General features: G+C 34.1%; 1 protein-coding gene and 1 long non-coding RNA gene across 8 annotated transcripts in view; one reads left to right on the forward strand and one right to left on the reverse strand.

Annotated features, from left to right (window-relative positions):
- Positions 1-2951: 2951 nt before the first annotated feature.
- The window catches only part of LOC141386140 (uncharacterized), a 33522-nt gene continuing 14382 nt past the window's right edge, over positions 2952-22091 (forward strand). The window contains exons 1-2 of one of the 2 annotated variants that reach the window (XR_012407407.1): positions 2952-3300; positions 15927-15973. This is a non-coding gene — a long non-coding RNA (uncharacterized lncRNA). The remainder of the gene's footprint in view (positions 3301-15926; positions 15974-22091) is intronic. The other variant, XR_012407408.1, reaches the window with a different exon arrangement.
- The window catches only part of rnf24 (ring finger protein 24), a 70082-nt gene continuing 52815 nt past the window's right edge, over positions 4825-22091 (reverse strand). For 5 of the 6 annotated variants that reach the window (XM_073943587.1, XM_073943578.1, XM_073943579.1 and 2 more), the window contains 4 exons: positions 20649-20691; positions 20444-20485; positions 11648-11727; positions 4825-9039 (listed from right to left, as the gene is read on the reverse strand). In XM_073943587.1, the coding sequence (XP_073799688.1) occupies positions 8898-9039; positions 11648-11727; positions 20444-20485; positions 20649-20691 (307 nt within the window). In that variant the 3' untranslated portion in view covers positions 4825-8897. 6 annotated transcript variants of the gene reach the window in all.

The following is a 22091-nucleotide window of genomic DNA, read 5'->3' on the forward strand; positions in this document are numbered from 1 at the left end:
AAGAAAAAAAGACAAGAAGTGAAGTGCGTCCTTCATGCAGTATCAACATACAGGTAGGCTGACCAAAAACAGCAAATTATGAACAGAAGATTATTTTTAAAGCCCAAATTGTCATAAACAATTTGCCAATCATTACGTTATTAACCCTTACGTGCTGTTGGGGATGATTTCATCCACTCTGAGGAGATTTTGAGTCTTAATTTGGCCACAACTTTTTCAGCTAGCAGAAAGATGTTTGGTGAAAAATCTTATTTTGACACATATTTTGAAAAAAAATATGTGAAAAAAGATAATATATATATTATTTACTGTCATCATGGCAAAGATAAAATAAATCAGTTATTAGAAATTAGTTATTATAACTATTATGTTTAGAAATGTGTTGAAAACATCTCTCCATTAAACAGCAATTGAGGAAACAATAAACGGGGGCTAATAATTTAGGGTGTTTAATAATTCTGACTTCAAGCATTTTTTGCATAAATATGTTAGTCAACCTCAGTCCTGTTTAAAACTACTAAATTACTTGTACACTCTTTAATTGCCAAATTCATAAATGATGTTGCCGAATTTAATCACAATCTTGAACATGTGAAACAACATTGTTGATTGATTTTCATTTTTTCTCCCTAATTTACTGTTAGGGGATGTTTTTGCCCCATTGACTTCCATTATGACCACATTTTTTTTGACTGCAAAACCATGACACCATATAATCATGCATTTTTGATTGTTGGTGGTTTTCCCTGTTGGGAAGAGGTAAAAATTGTAATTTTTACTGTTGATCATCAGTTGGCACCGTTAACCCTTCAGATAGGCCTATGCAAAAAAAGGTTTGTTTCTGGATTTTACATAGAGTAAATAGGAGTGTGTGAGAGTGTGAGAGTGACCTTTGCCCTCTTACCTTGATGTGTCTGAGAAAATAAAAATATGCATCTCAGCTCTCAGAACTACATGGAGTAAATAAAGACAAAGACTGTGTATTCATGCACCATCAAATGTAGGTATAACGGAAGTCTATGGGGCAACCAACATTAAATTAGGGAGGAAAAATGAAAGTCAATACTTCAAAGCCAATGTTGTTATAGTTGTTAAAATGTTCAAGACTGTGATAAAAGAGCGCTTCTACAAAAACTATTACTTCATGGATATGTGCAATAACTAAGATAAAATATATGCTATAGTGAATTTTCTTTGTATTTTATTTAACCTATTTGTTTATTTAACCAATGTATCTGCCTTTGTTAAAAGTATTCTTGTAAAAGGTTAAATGCAGAGGATGATTTATTTATTTATGTAGTTTTTTTATTTTATTTTATTTATTTTCTCTTTTTGTTTTCTGCTCTGATTTTCTTTTTTGTTTAATACTATTTTCGCCTGGGGTGGGTGGGGTGGAATAATAATAGAAAATGCAGTTGGTTGGTATTTTTGTCTATAACTATGTGTGCGAGTTTATTTTCAACTGTTCAATAAAAATTTCATCACAAAAAAATGACTGTGATAAAAGAGAAAAAATCTACTTTTTGCATTAAAAATACATGATTGTTTTTTTTTTTCACCAAATCAGTGACATTATTTAGGAACTTAGAAATAAAAGAGTTAAAATCCTGTAATGTTATAGAACATTTAGTAGTTATGATGTGAACAGGTAGATTAACAGATTTATGAAAAAACTATTTATCTATGCATTTTTACCGCAGTTTAATTCGGTGGAGATTTTCATAACATTACAAAAGGATAGTAAATTTGAACAGTGCACAATGATTATTATGTAAATTAAACAGTAGTAATCTCCATTTGACATTGACGTTTGGTTTTAGAACAATTGATTCCATAGTGTGTCCACCAGAGGCCAGTAGAGCACAGTAAATGCGAGCAGACAATCAACGTGACCTGCGGTCTTCTTCAGTTTGTGTATTGATTTATTTAATGGTTCATGTTTATTATCCTTACATTGTGTTTATTGTGTTTTATTATTCACCCCAGGAGTGCGTTTAGTAGAAAGTTGGGATACAAATACATCAGGTTTCAGGGGTAAATTTCCACAAAGAAACAGCTGTGTCTTTATTATTGTATGCGGTAAAGAGAAGTTCTTTCTCTCCTGACGGCTTATCAGCAGAGGGAAAGTTGTGTTTGAGAAACACGTGCTAGCAGGCCAAACTGGTGTTAGTGGGTCAGTAGGCTGGAAGTAAACACACCAAGTGGCCCTTTGGACAGAACATGACCTCGTTTAGTTAGATATTTACATTTTCTAAATAAAATGTGAAAGAAAACTTGGGGTGGTTAATAGTTAATCTATTTTAAATATTTTCTAACTGCCTTCTTAAATGTATAGGCTACAAAATAACTATATAGAGAATTATAGTGTGTGTGTGTGTGTGTGTGTAATTAAACATTTTAATTAAGCTATTTAAATTAGTTTATTGTGATTGCTGGGTTTTGTTTCCACGCTGGTTATAATGTAATATTTCTATAATAAAATGTAACTAACTAACTAACAATATATATATATATATATATATATATATATATATATATATATATATATATATATATATATATATATATATATATATATATATATATATGTATACATATATATATATATATATATATATATATATATATATATATATATATATATATATATAAATAACAAAAAATAAATGAATGCATATACATCTTTAAAGAATGTGGATGAATAATATGTGCAAGTTAATCTACTGTATAAAAAGTTTTTTGTTAGTTAGTTTGTTTGTTTTGTTTGTTTTTATTCTTCAAACAACTACTCTTTACTTCAGCGTTCGGGGTGGCGGCCATTAACAGTTTGACAGCTTCAGCCACAATATCCGTAACCACGACCCTGTAGGTTTCAGGTGTTTTTAATTACGGTTGAAGCTAAACTGTGCAGGGCCGCGGCCATTCAGGACTGCGTGTGACACCTGTGAAATAAAGATTATAACACATGGGGTGCCCAAACTCTGTCCCAATGAGCTGGTGTCCTTCAGAATTTGGTTCCAACCAAAGCTAATCAAGCTTTTACTGGGCACAACGATTCAGAATAAGTGTGTTCAGGCAAGTCGGAACTAAAATTTGCCCGACACCGGCCCACCAGGACTGATTTGGGCACCCCTGGTGTAAAAGATGGAGACACTACCAAAGAAGAAAAAGCTCAAATGAATATCACTGGAAAATTAATTTTTATAATGTCCAAGAAACAACTACTCAAGTTAAGGATAAGCCAGGAGAGAATCTTGGGAAGACCTGGAAATGAAAGCCAATGTTGCTCTTTGTCAACATGTAAGTAACTTAACATTCCTTTTGTCATGTTTCACAGAAACAATATTTTGTTGTAATTTTTAGCTATAGTAAGTATTAGGGAAGTTTTGAGTGTCCTCATTAGAGCTGTCTGGTGCTAGCTCTTATTAGCAATTTGCATGATGCAAATTTGAGCAATAAGGGGAGACATGTGTTTGTTTTGGATATTTTCTTTTAAAATAATTCTTGAATGTGTCGTAAATGACCAGATAACACAAAACCCCTCCAATATTTTTGTTGTTTTGTTACTTTCAATAAGAAACAGAGACTTTTTTCAAGTGTTTTTGATGTTGCAGATTGTTTGGCACCTCATTCATTTTACAACTAATTATAAAAGAAAAACAGTAATAGCTCATGTAATTGCTCAACCAGTCTTCTACCCATAGCATTACATTTAGCTTTATCATTCAATGTCCTTCAGATTGTCAGTTTAAGAAAAGTCAATGAACTCTTGAGCTTTATCTAAATATTTGCTCTATATTGACCTACATATTGATGGATTGATGTCCAGGATGTGTTCGTTTTAAAATTGTAATAAAAACAAGATTCTTAAGTTGTTTTTTCACTGTTGATTATTTTTATTATATTATTATCTAATAGTTATGCGTGTCTAATAATATAACGTAGTTGGGGTTCTGCTGAGAAATCTAGCTTTTTATAATAAAGTAATGTGCAAGTAACTGGTATTCAAAGTTTATGGCATTCGCTAAGATTTTATGCCATTAAGATTTTTAATTAGCATTAGATTTATTTACAGATGCAATACTTTTTAAATCGATAATTAATTGTATGTATTCAACCACTGTCCATTAAAAAAAAAAAAAAAAAAAACTGTAACTTTTATTTTATAGTTTAACTTTTGTCTACTGTTCAAAGAATATACTAAACCATGACCTAAAAACAGGCACATATTAAACCAATGAATTTATTCACATTTAGTTGGCTAACCTTCAGGGATTTTTCCCATCGTTTAATTAAACTATCAAACGCATCCCTCAAAATGAGAGAAAAGAGTCTTAATACAAATGAGACCGATTTGGTTCTAATAAAAATAAAAAATAAAATCTATTTCTGTTTGCAAAAATCATAAAGTAAATGGCACGGATGCAAAAAGACACCTAGCTTTTGTAAGGTCACAATTGTTTATGGATGTGAAAAGTTGTGATCTGTGACTAAAGATCATTGCAGAAAAGCATAAGTGATTTTTCTTCATGACAGTGAAAATTAATCTGACATAAAAGCAGGTCAAAGTGTCTCATGAAAGTCATTCGGCTTAATTAGCTGTATTGATAAAGGATATATTATTAGATTAAGAACATCTATTTTTCAAAATAGTGATTGTGAGATTTGGATTTCAATATTATAAATATTTAACCTGGTTAACCTTTGTTGACAAAACAAGAAAAAGTGGACCAGCTTACCTCGACCAGCCTCTTATGTATGTATTATAATGCTACTGATGCCTGGTTCTAATGCTGAACTGATCACAATGTTTTCAGTCATAAAAAAAGACAACACAATTTCTTTATTGCAAAAACTTGGCAACTTTATTTACAATTCAAGTCAGTCACATGCAACATATTTTAATGAATATAACACAAAATTAGCAAAAAAAAAAAAAAAGCGTCTTTGCATTTTTTAACTTTTCTTCAAAATGTTGATTAAATATACAAAAATATAGTTTACAAATACTGTACAGAAAATATTCTGCTGCAGAATTCTTACTTTTACAAACATGTCTGTGAGATTCACAAACATTAGCAGTGTTAAAACAAGACTGTGTTGGGAAGGGGCGGGGCTATGATGTTTACATCTGTGAGGTCACAACGGTGAGGGGCGGGACAAATATTAGATCACCTCAGACAAAAAGAGTGGCATGGTGAAGGAGGAACATCATGGAAACCTTGAAAAACCATGTCACAGATTTGACACTGAGATAGTTAATAGATAGGCAATTGTTTATTAAAACATAATATTTGAATTGCGTCATGTGCCTTTATAAGCACATTCTACAAAGTACTACTAAACAACAGAAATACTGCCGGGCTGTTCCTAACAGTCTTTTTTCACAATGTCTTATTGGTTTAAAAAGCCCATTAGGAACAAACAAGAGTTGTTAAGTAGTAAGCAAACACCTAATGTTGCATTTTCAAATTAAAACGGGTAAACCAGATATGGCACTCTCAGTAATGATCAGTAGAAAACATTAGTTTAAATATGCTAAAAATGTGGCCTAACATTAACATTCCCAATTTTCTTGAGGACTACCACTTGTATGAACATGCTAGCTTGACTTTCTAGATATGTTTCCAAACCGATTTTGAAATTGCTTTTAGCAACAATCACAAAGCCTTGCTTTGCCTAAACACTAAATTAGAGCAGTTAGAAAGTACTATTGAAATGTTATGGGTTTTAAACTTTAGCACACAATAAATAACATTTTTGCGCCGTTTCCGTTCCACCTCAACAGAGAGGCACTAATACCACCTAAACAGAAGAATATGAAAAGTGCAGTGATGTAACTTGTACATTTTAGACACAATCAACTACTTTCACATTATAATGACACAGTTGAACCACAGCTCTCTATATGCATACATTCGTGATCAGAGTGACTCTTTAAGACCTGCTGTGTTACTAAAGCCAAAGAGATGAAGAGATCCTAATTTAGGACTCAATGTTATTTGTCCACAATAAAGGGATTTCTAAAGGAAACCCTCAGTGTTTTACACTTTGTTAAGACAAAGTACCAAAGCACACTGAAAAAAATGATTAGTGATATTAGAGTCAAAAGAGTTTCCGCACACACTCTGCAAATGCAAACAATTATTAAATATATAAAAAAAAATATTTAAATAAGCTTAACTTTAATTCACAATCTGCCTTTCAAGCACACACAAAAAATACATTGCAGAACACGGTGGGCAGTTTTCTTGGCAATGAATTAGCAGTACTCCATTTACTTCATGACCAGCACTTTTGATCAAACCTAATACTGATATGTATCAAGCTTGTATCAGATAATGGAAATTAAGTTTTCCCATTTGGCATCATTTATAGTGTTGAGGCCAGCTGTATGCACAACATTATGCATGTTTCACTAATAGGTTGGCTTAAAATGGTGGGCACAGAGACCCAGGATGACCTTATCTGGTTGGTGGGATGAAAAGGGCGGAAAATAGTTGTACTATAGAGCAGGAAAGTGCCAGAGTGTCTATTCTGTTACAGACTGCTGACTACATCCACCTGCTGGTCAATGATCTTTATGGCTGAGGATTCTGAGTTGCAAAGTGCTGGACTGATTTACAGATATGCTGGAATGATAACTAGACTGTGTACTGTAATCTGGGGCTGTTCACTGTCAAAAGCAATGAGTAACTTTTAAAAAGCATTACTGTTGTCTTAAAAGCAATAAGTTGACTTTATTTAAAGTGAGTAAACCTGTTGTAACTTGGAATTATGTTCACTTCACATTTACTGAACTTTAGGGCAGCAGGTTTACTTTTTTTATGTTATTTTTGATTTTTCTTTACTAGACTGACATTTAATTTATTAATATTTATTGAAGACAGATCTGGGCTCTTTATGCCAAGTATATTTTGAGAAAGCTATGCAGCACAAAATGAGAGCTTGTGTGAACACACACACACAAGCACACAGACACAAATTAGCTGCTTTGCGTAGAACCAAGGCTTCATTGGAGATATGTGATAATTAAGCAAATATTGTACAATGGGAATTAAAAACCTGACCAATTTGCATAAAAGGTAATCATGAAAGTCAAAACAATACTTTGGGATATTTAGTTGGAGTTTAAATTTGGGTAAAACCCCTCTTGGTCAATTTGTAACTTTTCCATTAACTCTATATAACATCTGCAGAATGAAAACATTCGCTCTGGATTGGGAAACTGAAGCCAGAAACTGACTAATCCTCTAACTATGATCAGTTAGTGAAGACAGAAGCGATCTTATGGCAGCAGTTTCCTAAAGTATCAGCTGACATGAATGATCTTGCGGGAGGTCTGCAAGTTCATTGCTAAATTAAAGGTGTTACTTTTATAACAGATGTTTTATTTAGTCTGGGAAATATTTTGAATTATTGCGATTTTGTTATATACAGTTGAAGTCATAACTGTTAGTCCCACTGAATTATTAGCCCCCCTGTTTGTTACCCAATTTCTGTTTAATTGTGTTGAAAAAACTTTCTCTCATTCTCATTCTCTCATCAAACGTAATAGTTTAAATAACTCATCTCTAATAACTGATTTGTTTCATCTTTGTCATGATGACAGTAAATAATATTTGACTATATTTTTGAGACCTTTCTATACAGATTAAAGTGATATTAAAAGGCTTAACTAGGTTAATTAGAAAAACTAGTCAGGTAAGATTAATTAGGTTATTATTGTATGTTATTGTATAACGATGGTTTGTTCTATAGACTATCAAAAAATATATAGCTTAAAGGGGCTAATAATTTGGACCTTTTAAAATGTTTTTTAAAAAATTAAAAACTGCTTTTATTGTAGGTTAAATGGAACAAATAAGTATTTCTCTAGAAGAAAAAATATTGCCAGACATACTGTGAAAATGTCCTTGCTCTATTAAACATCTTTTGTTAAATATTCAAAAAAGAAAAAAAAAATCAATGGGTAGGGGGCTTGGTTAATTATTCTGACTTCAACTGTATAGTGATTGGGAAAATATAAATTCTATCTAGAAAAGTTTGTGTATCAGATCATATGCGTTTTCTCTTTCTTTTCCTTTTTTGGTTAGTTTCAGATTCTTATCAAATACAGCCTTGAACTCAAAGCAGTCGACGTGTGTTTGTGTGTGTGTGTGAATGTGTATTTAACACAGCCCTCAGTTTAAAAAGCATTTTCAATATAAAGACATCCACAGAACACAGATTAAATACTGCTGGGTCAGATCGTGACCCTAATAAGACAAACTCTGCATTCACATTTGTTTTGGCCATCGATGCACAAACAGTCAAACAAACAAACAAACATATACACATTGGAGAGCTGCTGTCCCTTTAATATACAGTATAAACGTAACCCTCTCTAATCAAAGTAAAACCAATGGTACTTTGCTCTGTGGCTCTGCGTACATCACCTTTATAAAAAAAAAGTTTCAAATTATAAAATATAAAACAAGATCTTGCTACTATCACAAGCAATTAGGTTTGAGTTTTGTGTAAAGTGCTTGTTTAAAAAAAAGTTTGTTAAAAAACTGTAGATTATCTTAATGTGTTTAATGCTGTTTTTAAGTCCTGTTTTGCCTCTCACTGGTATCCTCAACAAAAGTGCTTTGGCGTGGAACGGTTACTTAAACTCTTCTTCATGATCCCACAGGGGAAAAAAGCTAAATCCAAATAAGACCGATTGAGTAAATCATCTATTATTGTAATTTGGAGATCCTTTATAATCCTTTTATAAAGCCACCAAGGCAGGACTTGAGCATTTGCAGGTCACAGGTCACCGTGGGCCAATCCTGCAGTCTGTCCTTGGATACGAGCATGTACCTGTACAGGAGGGAGTGTGAAAGTAGTGGCAGTCACATTTGTAGAAGGTTCTAGACCAGGTTCTCCACCCCGGGCAGATGTTGCTGTGTTGGGGCAATGGGTTCAGACATGCTCTGCTGCTGCGCCAGCTGTAAGACTGGCATGTTGCACAGCGGGCAAACCTTCCTCACCTCCAGCCATTTAATAAGGCACCTGAGAGGAAGATGCAAAGAAAATGTTGAAGATCAAAGGCAAACTGGATAACATCATGCCTAACATTTGACAAAGCATGCGAAACTACTAGCTACAGTACAAGGAGACTCTGCTAACCCAAACTCTCAATAAAGCATGTGTGGAGTGCTTTCATATGATGTGTCTGTGTTGAGGAAGGTGGGCGTCTCGATACAGGAAGCTCATGTGAATGTGAGACTGAATCTCGGGTTCGTTGGAGTGAGATGCTGGCATCTCTGCTCTGATGAATAATTCACTGTAAGCACACTTCTATTTTAGGCCGTGTTGGTCACATCAGGTACACAAACAGATCTATGATACACAAGTCTCTATTTAACCACTGACACAGTCTGGATTTTGACAGTTTTGTAAAACTAGTTTAAAAAAAACAACATCTTCCAATGACAGTTTTTGTTATATTGTTTCTTCTATTATACTACTTTCCCTCTGAAGCAAGACTGCCTGTACTATAAAAACTCATTGGATGAACTTAATTTAAATGAGGGCAGGATTTCCATTCAATAATTTTGTTTAGCACCAACTAAAAAATTCTGTTTACACAGTTGAATTCAACTGAGTTGGTCCAACATGATTTTATCAAAGTTTAAATACATTTCTATTTTTATTTAACTTCCACTCAAAGGTCTGATATTATCATGCATATCTATTATGTGTACTACATTTTGAAGTCTCTTGAAGTTATCCTAAATGAACTGAAAGAGTTACATATACAGTTGATTGAAACCGATCTTAGAACTCATTTTAGGACAGTTATTGCTCACTGAGCAAAGCAACAAACTGCATTTTTGTTATAATTAAGCTGCAAACACCAAAAGCATGGGTGCTTCTGCATGTCTCAATTCAAAAGATTACATGGCATTTTCTAAATCTTCAAACTAAAGTGAAGATTAACCTCTAACAAGTCTTTCTATTAACTTTAAACACCTAAGATTACTTTTATCATCAATATTTCCCTCTTCAAACCATGCAGAGAAACTACATTTCCCCTAGCCAAGTAACACAATTCCTTCATGATGTCCCAACACAAAATGCTTAAATTAACTTAATGGTTAATAAACTCAAGTGGACTAAACGTAAGAGATAAATTGGCCAACGAATTTACAAGAATTGTTTCAGCTTACTTTAAACGGGTAGTTTGAACAAGCAGCAGTAATCATTTTTTTGCGTGTGAGAGGAATTTGCATAGGGGATTTTTAAATTGGAATGAGCTGCTCAGTGCTCATGCATCATATTGTGCGACATGCAAATGATACGCAATAAGCATCATGTGATTTAGTGTCACATTATGTAACGTGTCATGGTTATGTCTATTTGGGGCCTGATTTTCATCAGGTTACACCCTTGTGTCTTTACTACAGTCACTCTGCAACCGTGCTTCTAAAGCAAAGTGTTTCTACGTATATTGACAAAATCTAAGTCGTCATTTAAATATTTAGTGTCTAAGTTTATTGTAAGTCTACAATAGATTATATATAGCAGCAAATGTAATGTGTGTGTGCATTGTATTCCTTATGTTGTGCCATCAAATGTCCCCACAAGTATTGAAATATTAGTTAATTTTGACATTGTGGTCCCCATGAGGAAAATCACACAGAATGAAGTATTTTGAAGATGTAGGCATCCAGATTGTTTCCTGTGAGGGTTGAGTTTGGGTGGGAGCAGAATATACAGTCTGTACAGTATAAAAACCTTCTATAGAAAGTCTCCATAAAGATAGCTGCAAGCGTGTGTGTGTGCAATTTCACTTCAGTGACCTATTTAAACTCAGAAATTTGGCTGGATTCCTATGGCAAACTGAAATGTTTAAAAAGACCCGAGCTCCCCACCCCTCTGATAAATGTCCAAGCATCGCTCTGACATTTACTTTGGCATTTACTCTAACATACAGCCTAGTGCAAATGTTTCACAAAGGGGTGAAGGAGAAGATGGCTGAAGCAGACACATTTCAACTAGATCAATGCCTGATCACATCCATTTAGCACTGTGGAAACCATAAAACATTGCATATTCACATGCAGGTTAAGGCTTTTGATGGTTTATTTGTATGTAATGTTTTAATCTAGTTGTGTGTGTTTTTTTTTTAGACCTATCATGGCTATATAAATGTGATTCTAATACAGCTAGTAGGTGACTGCATGTTTGTTTTGAATGATTAACCGAATCATTGATTCAAACTCCAAAACATCTGATTTGCTTTGTTGAAAATATGATGCATTTAGAAACAAAGTGAGTGACTGTTTTTATGAATGAATCAAAAGATCAAAAAAAGACTATTCGTTCATCAATTGCTAATGTGTGTCTGAACTAATAAAATAACGATTAACCACCAACAATTATGATTGAACCACTGATCACCCATGGATGATGTTCCTGCTTTCTTTCTGTGCTTTGGATGTTTCATGACCTTTTATGTCTATGGGGAGTCAGAGAGCTCTTTGATTTCATCTAAAATATCCTAATTTGTGTTCCAAAGATGAACAAATTTGGGGGGATGCTCAAACCAACAGCTTGCAAAACTTTGTGTCTTGAGGGTCCTCATTTAGAAAACAACATATGCCAGGGTACTCACTTTCTGTGAAAGGCATGTTTACACGGACAGATTCCCAGCTCATCTTTCTGCTTGAATTCTTCCAAACACACCGCACAAATCTGGGGAGATAAAACAAACTCTAGTGAATGCACAGATAAAAAAATTCCCTTCAAAAACAGTTCTTCATAACATGCTTTTACAAGCTGTGAATTAATATAATCTTCAATGATCAGTAAGCCGAAATCATACTTTACTGCAGTATTCATGAGAACTTGTGATTGATGTTACACTGATATGCTTGAACAGTTCTTTTTCAAGGCTTTTGTTTCATCTTAAGCAATGAATCAGACTACTCTCAGAATCTAGCAGGGAGCTGAACCAGTTTGGGGAGCAGATATGACATTTCATCAGGCAAAATAGCAACATTTCATGGACAGTAGAAATACAGCATTTTTAGATAGCTGAACATGTCTGGACGCGGAGCTGTAAAAGGCAAGCCAAGCACTTTGATTAATGACTTGTCTCGCATCAGAGAGTGGAATTCTGTGAACATTTGGTCGTAATTAAATGATGTACTCTGAAAGTAGGTGAAAAACTCAGGTACTTGCTATACCTTATAAGGCTAAAAGCTACCAGCTCCTACTCCAAGTAGTCATTAACTTTGAGGAACAAGTAAGAAAATGAGAAATCAACTGAGGAAAAGCTAAACTGCTAGACAACACTTAACTAACAAAATTATGAATGAAAATAAACGCTTTCAGTGTCAGAGAAAATCATTACATGTTTTTACAAGATTTTGTCTATGTATATTGTATCAGTCTCTGTCCGTCCGTCTGTCTGTCTGTCTGTATATCTATCTATGTATATATCTGTCGGTCTATATATCTATCTATTCATCTATATCGATGTGTCTGTCTGTATATATCTATCTGTCTATGTTTACATCTATCTGACTGTCTGTCTGTATATCTATTTGTCTGTCTGTCTATGCATATATTTATTTGTCTATCTATCTGTCTATCTACGTATATCTATTTATACATCTATGTATATCGAGATATCAAGCTATATAGCTATATATCTGTCTCTATCGATCAATCTATTTATATATCTGTATTCATTCATTCATTTTCTTGTCGGCTTAGTCCCTTTATTAAACCGGGGTTGCCACAGCGGAATGAACCACCAATTTATCCAGGAAGTTTATTTAAATGTCTGTTTGTCTGTCTGTCCGTCCATCTATGTTTCTATGCATCTATCGATCTATACATCTGTCTATCTATCCATCCATTTGACCATCTGTCTGTCTGTCTATCTGTCTAACAGTCTGTCCATCTGTCTGCCTGTCTAGCTGTAATAATTGCAAGTGAAGGTTAAACCTGATACATTCTCGCTACTTTTATGTAGAGCATCTTCCAGAGTTGCGTACAAAGCAAATATTTAATTAATCTTGTTGACAGCAAATATAGGCGGGTGGGGGGACTCACAACTGTAGTAATTGTAAAAGGACAAAAGAGGTTTCAGACAAATGTGCCTGGACACTTGGGTGTTTTTCACAACAGTTATTTACTGTTCTGTGTGTTTCTTAAAATGGGTTGCATCTCTGTATACTGTCTGAGTGCCTGAGGTGTCATTGACCCTGAGAAGGGGGTGGCTGGAGAATTATTGAGACACAATGGTTCTCTGTTTGAGAGGAGCGAGACTGCTAGCACACGTCTCGCTGTAAGAGATTGTCTGCTGAATTTACACTGTTGGGTTTTGTCTGGAGAGAATGGCATTAACAGGGCTAAGAAGGGATGTTTCATTGTAAAACGTAACGTGTAGCCACTGCATCCAGCACAAAACGGACAGTTCCTAAAAGTCACCATTGTTTTCTGTACTCTGTGTGATAGTACAGAATGGTAAACAAATATTAAAATAATTCATATTCACAGAAAAGTGTATATTTAGTAATAGTGTTGATTTTTAGATCAGATTAGTCTTTTGAATTTTAACTCTTAGCCTAATAAAACATACTTGAAGCAGCTAACCAAGGCTTTATCCGAATTTCAGGCTGCATTAAAATTTTGGGAACAATTTAGTGACAAACACATTTTGTCACTACAGTGTATGAAGTACATATGGGACCAGCAACATTGAGTACATTTATTTGGATGCCAATAATTTGATTTATAATATGATTAAGACCATACTCTGATTAAGAGTCTACCATGTAAACAGCTTTTTTTTTTTTTTTTTAAATCTATTGGGTTTTGCAGGTTTTACCAAATTAAATTTAAGACCTTTTTTTTTTTTTTTTTTTTTATTAAAGACCATAATGAATAAAATGTAAGGATTTGTTTTCAAATGTCCCAGTTAGAAAAGATTTTTACTTGCCTTATCAAAAGTGACTAAACATTAATACATTTATTAATAATTTAGTTTTCATTTATTTATTTAATTAAAAAATTTTTTATTAATTTTTAAATATCCATTCACAAACCCTAAAACTCTTACTAAAAATAGAACAAAACATGGCTGTCAATAACAACTCTTACATTTCTGGCTAAGAAATGTATATTACTAAAATAGTCTGCTTCTCAAATTCCAACTATTTCTTTCTTCCTTTGGAAAAACTAACCTATGACCTTAACCACAAACAGGACACATTCAGAAGACTTTGGGATCTCCATTACTTTCTACATAAACTCTGAATTTTCTCAGAGAGTTCTGTCTTTTTGTTTTCTTTATTATAATAATAATTATTATTATTATTATTATTGTTGTTGCTGTTGTGTTATTATTTTTTAATTATTAATTTTTTTAAACTATGCAAATTATTTAATTTGTAGCGCTTGGGGATGGTTTGTTTGTCTGAATGTCTTTTGTCTTTGTTGTTTTGTACTATTTGAAGACCCTTAATTAAAAAAAAAAAAAAGATTTATGTACACCAAATTTCAGATTTAGGGTCTAAAATTTAGCTTTTGAGATTTTAAACATTAAGACTTTGAGACCCTGCGGATTTATGTAATAATCATTAATCAAACTAAACAGAAATCGAATAAAGTCGCATGTCGTACTCAATGACCTTAATTGGATTATGTGCTATAACGTGTAAAACAGGATCATGAAAGGAACATTCAAAAAGCAACTTATGTAAACACAACCATATTATTGTCTAATTCACATTAAGGCAAATCATTAGATAACTGATGTCCATGTAAACCTAGTCATTGACTCATCTAGCCAGATCTTTCTAGATAACAATGACCAAGAAAATAAAGATAAATGCAATAAACAACAAATCAAAATGCTTTAAATTGCAAGGAAGACCAAAATATTTCTGGCCACACCTGATTTGAATAAAGCATGGCTTGACTAAACAGTGATGCTATGCCACCATGAATCTCTGTTTTATTAACATCCTGGCCTCTCTGCTGGGATTCTGAATTGAAAGGACCACCTCTGCTGTTCAATCGTGACTCCCCAAGCTCTTTTTTTTATAGAAACGGAAATAAGCCTTCATAAGAATTGCTCAGTCTGTTTCACGCGGCTGCTCTCATCTGTTTGATCTCTCCGCTAGAGAGCTGCAGCTATGCAGGAGCATTATAAAAAAACAAACTGTCTCATTTTATTTCCGACAGTTTGACTGCAGTGGAATTACACACAGTAACTCTTACTCACTGATGTGGTGATATTTATGTCCATGCTGTTCTGGTTGCCAGCTGAGGATCCATATCTTGGCAACCGTCTGGCACATATGCTAGGTTTCTGCACCATTGTGTTTGCACATCAGATGCTGCGCACAAACTCTACAGTACAATGTGTTTATTACTGTCTGTATATAATCACGTTATAAGAAGGGGACTTGATGTTTTCGAGAACTAAGATTATATTCACTCCTCTCATGCTCGGGGCCTCTGTATCTTATGTAAGATCAAGGACAGAGTTGATAGAGCAGCATGAAGCTGTATAACTCTGTTCATCAGGTCAACTACACACAGATTACCTTTCTAATGTGGCCTTGAATGAAAAAACAAAGGCTACATTCCTTATTTCATGCTTCTAGTGGTTCACTCCCTCTTAAAATGATATTTTGTCATGTTTATATGAGGTCCAAACAACTCTGGGCCTTCAGAAAATTACTGAGAAATTACAATGGTTGTTTTCATTTACATGAACAAACCAAAATGAGTAAACCATTTTGATAAAGCCCACAATCCTTAGGCTAAACAGTAGCTGTACGTGTCTGTAAAATCTCTTAACTATGCAAGTGTGAAACTCTCATGCCTGTGGTGCACAATCATGACAGTGTTTTTCCCCTTTGGCTTATGTGCAGGGGATGCAGAGACCAATCAGCTTGCAGTTTGGCCCCCACCCCTTTATGTAAGACACTCTTTCTTGTTTGAGCACACATACAAGCGCAAACCAGACTTGCCAGTACAGGCGAGGGGACTACTGACCTATTTATTTAGTTTCACGAATCCCCTCTAAAAACCTGTTTGAGGGAATGTGCTAAGTGTTTGCTATATGATAAATACAGCAAACCACAATTTTGTATGGGGAAGAATTTGCAGTAATGACTAAAATCAAAAATTGTTTTTTTGGGGGGGGGGACTAAAATGAAACAAGGAAAATTCCTCTATAATTAATATAAAATTAAAAATAAAAAAAAAATATATATATATATATATATATATATAAATATATATATATATAAATATATATATATATATATATATATATATATATATATATATATATATATATATATATATATATATATATATATATATATATATATATATATATATATGGTCTCTTAAAACAGTCTGAAATTAGCCAAATACAGCTACTTAAAACGAGAACAGCTGCAATTCTGAACTGGGGAATGTCTCTGGGGAGAAAGGGTTGTATATTTGTGAAAACCAAAGATCAATGTCAAATATAAAACTTCTATATAAATATATAAAATTATGATTCTGTTATTTTCTCTTTACTTGTCACAAACCTGTTTGTCTTCTGTTGAAGTTCTTTTGAACTGTGATGGAAACTGGTAAGCATTAACTTCTATAGCAGTTTTACCCCTACCATTATCATAGGGGGGCGTCCCGGCCTCCCAATGGCTTTCCCCGCCCCCCTTGAAGTCAAGTTAATTGTATTTTATATAAAGCGCCAGATCACAACTCCTTTTAATAAATAAGCTAAATAGTCGTATGTAATATCTTATTCACACAAACGGTGAACAATTGGCACGACTGGTGCAATGTTCTCTTTGTTGCTAGAGCAGCCATTGTATTTCCAGTGTTTTGCGCTGCTGTAACACAAGTGGAGGGTTCCCCCCTATCTAGCGTCTCATCCAATGCGAATTGACCTCTTTCGGAAGCTCCGCGATCACAAAAAGGAGTTAAAACACCAGACAGATAACCTAATATAATAACCAATAACCATAACGGATCGCAAGAGGCACAGTGATGGTCTAAGCATTATATTTATTAGGTTAAATGAATGGAGCAGTAAAGATATTACCCTCCCCCCTCTCTCGCTCTGTCACTTTCATTGAGATATCTGCTGTCAAAAGTTGGAGACAAGCAAAATATTTGAATGGTCATGGCATGTTTTTAGGTCTTTTTACGTAAATCACCTGAAGGTTCTGTGTTGACTATTACAAGTTCAATAAAAGCTGGCTGGAATTGTTAATCAATCATTTCATAAATCATCATTTATTTTTTAACATGAATATTTACTAATATAACTTGTAATACACTCATTGCTATAAACAGTAGTTTAAAGGCCTATTTCCTTTTTAGTAAAGAAGTTTTCGATTTATAGCTGTTCATTTTAACTTGTGCATCAAATGTGCTCTTCAAACTTGTTCTTGATTGAGTCATGTTGAACTGTTCTTTCATCATTTGCAATGTTTCCAAATTGCTTTGTAATTTTTCATAATTTTTATATGTGTGCGATTTATATTCTGTGGTGGTTCATTCCGCTGTGGCAACTCCTGATAAATAAGGGACTAAGCCAGAGTAAAGTGAATGGATGGATTATTTTCCATAAAGCTGCTTCTGGCCATGACACGTTCACACCTACTGTAAATGGTTATTAGAGATGTTTTTAAGGTATTATATGCAGCATCCTTAATTTATTTTCTTAGTTAAGGTAAGATCTTCTATTAAGTTCATACTTGGAGGGAAAATGTGCTCAATGCAATATAAAGCTTTGAAGCATTAGAATCGGTGCTCAGTATCAGCCTATTACTCTGACAAGGAATCTGTACTCCGTATCAACTGTAATAATCCTGATTGGAGCATCCCTAGCTTTGATCTAACTTGGCTGTCAGAGCAGCAATACTCCCCCTGGCTGTACAAGACTGATCTGGGAAAGTCAGTAAATACACCCTTAGGAAAAAGAAGTATACTTAAATAAAGATCAACTATAAAAGTATTCTTTATTAAGTAAGTACTAACATCAATGTACTAGTAGTTTACTTGAAATGTTCTTCCAGGAGCCCATTAAGATACACTGCAGAGACAAAAGCTGCACGCTTTGTAGATAAAGATATAAAAATAAATGTTAATGTTTAGCTTATACTTTTGTACAGTTCAAATAATTGTTCAGTTTTTTACTGCTGTCATTTAAAAGAAACAAATGAACACCATGACTCCTTGTGTGGGTGCGCTGCTCCCCCAATCCCCCCTCGTGTTCTACAAGTGTGACTGACATTTGCTTGGCACTTTTGGGCAGTGCTGATAGTTTTTCGGCACTGCTTCAAAAGATATGACTAATGTAAAATCACTGACCTTGATGCTAATATCATTGGCACTTCTAGTACCTAAAAGAACCTTGTGTTCCTTCCTAAGATTAAAATGTTATTTTTTTTCTGGTTGGGTTGTTTTTGAACAAACTTTCACAGTGTATACAGTACAGCTTGCAATATCAGTGCTATTGTATCAAGTTCAAATGGGGAAAAGGCAGACGTAAGACAAGAGGCAGATCTTTCCAGTAAAACAAACCAAACCAACAAAACCAATGTTGTTTTGCTTAAATGAGTTTCATACAATTCCACTGAGAAGACAAGTCACTTAATAATGATTAATACAGCCAGAATATTGAAAACGCAAGAAGCTTTGAGTGGACACTATTCCTTGACAGTGAGCTCATATGAGAAACCGAGCGGTAGCAAAAGATTATGAGAAATTCCAGGAGAGTTTGAGCAATCAGCAAGAACCCTGGTGTCCTCACACCTCAATTTTTTCATTAGCACCTACATATGAAGTCAGGACACTAGCTTATGAACACAGCCACAAACACTCAGTGAAGGTTAAACTACATAGGCTCTTGCTAATAATAAACGTGTGAAGTGTACAGGTCGTGTAAAGGTCTTGAGATTCAGGGTAGTTTGTTCTATAACCATGAATAGATACAATGTCACTGATATTTCTTAATATCTCGACCAGCAGTTACTACTGTATGTAATCACACTTGGTGACATCAAGACTTAAATCACACAAGATGAATTGAACACTAAGACCCTAGGCAAAAATTTCTGCCATTTAAAAACGCAGGAAAATCCAGTTAGATGTTAGACTGTTAATTTAAAGGACATTGATATGTTGATGTGCTCCAAAACCGGGACAATTTGCGTTTTCATTTTGAGACAATTTGAGATATAAAACCAACATAAACACCCAAAACATGTCGTTTGTCACTGTTTTTTTTCACATCACCTTATTCTTCAGTTTTTCATCAAGAGGGGAGTTTAAGCTCAGGTAGATCTTGAGAGCTCCCCTTTCATAGTGGCTGAAGAGCGGAAAGTAGTTGCTCTTTAAAGAGAAGTACTTGGTAGGAGCATGTCCATTGTGCTGATTTGGATTAGTCAATAAACTTAAGTTGCATGTTTTTGGACTGTGGGAGGAAACTGGGGGACCCGGGGGAAACCCATGTGAGCACAGGGAGAATGTGTAAACTCTGCATAGAAGCGTCAGCTGGCTTTGTAAAGACTAGGACCAGTGACGTTCTTGCTGTGAGGCAACAGTGCTAAGCACTGGGCCACCCTGCCACCCATATAGGAGGAGGAAGAGGTGGAAGAGGGATTCTTCAAAAAGAAGATGGCTGTGATGCGTAACCTGGGTATTTATAGTAGCTTAGGAATTGTCTGATTGGTGCATTATGAATTGAATAATGTGGGTCCAGCCGCAAGCAATCATAAGCATATAATCCTCTCGAAATTAGTTTATAAATAATCTTCATTTAGTGACTCTTACAATTGCTTGTGATCTTATTTTTCTAGAAAAATACATTTTTGTGGCAAAACTAGCACTGCAAAACTGCAAAAGACAATCATAATTTTAGGTCACACTTTTTAGAAAATAGTACTTGGCATTCCTGAAATTTTCTGCTTTGCAATGCTGACAAAAACATATATCTTAATTCACATTGTGTATTACTATCTTGATTGTTGTTCAAATGTTAATTAATATAAAACCAATATACAGTCACCATGAGTGTTGCTCGCACACTATCGTTCAGCACACTTGCTTATGATATTACTTGATTAATGTATTTGTCTGTCTATTTTAACTTTTTATTTAAATGATTAATCTCGTTTTATAAAAAAACAAAAATACAAGGGTATATTTTGCTTTCATCACTTGAAAAACGAGATTCTATTTGTGTTCTAACAGATTCTACTGTTCTACATTCATTGCCATACTTCAAGTTAGCGTGCACATTATATAAACAATTTTTTTTTATTATTTTAAACAATAAATATAACACACCTCTGTCTGATTAACATACTTGCCATTAAAAAAAGGATTTCTGCACAACTAGAAAACTAAAAGTGGAACTCACCTCATGCAAGTTTAGTTCTTTCACCTTTTCCTTTTGAATAACCTGTGAATGAAAAGATAATCAATAACCAGATATTGTATTATTTACAGTAATATAGGTTGAGTTAAACCCTATGACAAAGAATAACACTATTGCATAATTTATAATGAATATTGTACATTTATACAATACAGTAAATGTTTGAATAGGCAAGTCATCAGCTTACCTGCTTGTATGCATAGAGCTCTTTGTGTGCCTGGTGCCGTAACCTAGACAAAAGAAATCCTTTGTTTCAGTTTTTTGAGAACTTTTTCAAAAAATTGTCTTTGTTATTATTATGATATTGATTTGTACATAACCATATATATATACAAAAGCCAAAGACATCTAATTAAATACTGATAATGAAATACAGTTCATCTTAAACGCCACTTGCTTTCTATAGGTTTTGGCAGAGCAAAATGTGGCCGTGTGCTCCATGGCCTTTGTTTACATATTCCAGCTGTATGTGGTCAACACATGCTTTAATCTTATTTTTAAGTCTTAATTTGACAAATTGTAGCCTTCAGTTCCCATACATCGTCATGCTGATCATTTATAGTCAAAACCAACATTGAATTAAAATGTAATTAACTGTACATTTCCTTTAAAATGCATTTTGATATGTTTCTCCTACACTTCACTGGATGCCACAAAAGCAAAAATGTTACCATTTAAAAAAAATATATTTCTAAAAGTGCTTTTGACTCACATTTTTCCTCAGATGCCAGTAACAACCAAAGTAATCCATACATACAACAAAACAAATCTAATTAGTTTCGAAAATTAATATATGTGCAATAAAATTAAAAGACAGACCAAAAAAGTATTGAACCCATGAAGAAAGAGGGGTGTAAAGGCATGGAAAGCCCAGACAGCAGCTAAAATCTTTCTGTGCATTTATAAAGTAACCCTTGTCCTTGTAAGTGTAAATAAATAGCAGCCCAACACCTAAATTACCAGCTGAAACTACCTAAACAAAGGGAACTCAGTAAAGTTGTTTTCAGAAAAGAATGTATCTCCATGTATTAAATACATTTCAGCAGTTCAGTATTCAGTGTCATTCCATTATTACACAACTCTAGACCTCATTTACCCTTGGCTGCATCAAGTTCTAGCAGTGCTGTGAGCTTCCTTGGTATGATTAAAGTATGTTTATATATTTTTCTTGAAGAAATAGGAATTGTTCGAGTCTTCCTATTGTAGTTTGGGTTTTGTATTGTCTCGTCGAGCTTGACTAGACTTTAAGAGCCTGTCTGAACCAGCCTGCCCACTCAACACCGCAGCTTTGCAGAGTGTGACTGTCAGTCCAGTGCCAGACCCTTTAAATAAAACTATATACAGATACTCTTGGCTTGAACTCAAGGAATGAGGGCAGCCAAGCAATGGACAGTCTACATTTAACACTATTTTGATCTTGAGCAAGCGCGTGTGTCACAGAGAAAGTGAGAGAGAAACACTGATGGAAAATAACTGGAATGCGTCAGGCATGATTGAAGGGTCTCTAGTGTAAGAAAGAATCTATTTAAAGAAACCAGTAAATGTCACTCTATGTTTAGCTTTTGATTTGCGGTTTTACTTTTAAGATTTGTTTGAACTTTCCAGTTTTAGAAGTCCAGTTAACTTTAAA

Source organism: Danio rerio, chromosome 1 (genome assembly GCF_049306965.1).
Source record: "Danio rerio strain Tuebingen ecotype United States chromosome 1, GRCz12tu, whole genome shotgun sequence".
Classification (NCBI taxonomy): domain Eukaryota; kingdom Metazoa; phylum Chordata; class Actinopteri; order Cypriniformes; family Danionidae; genus Danio; species Danio rerio.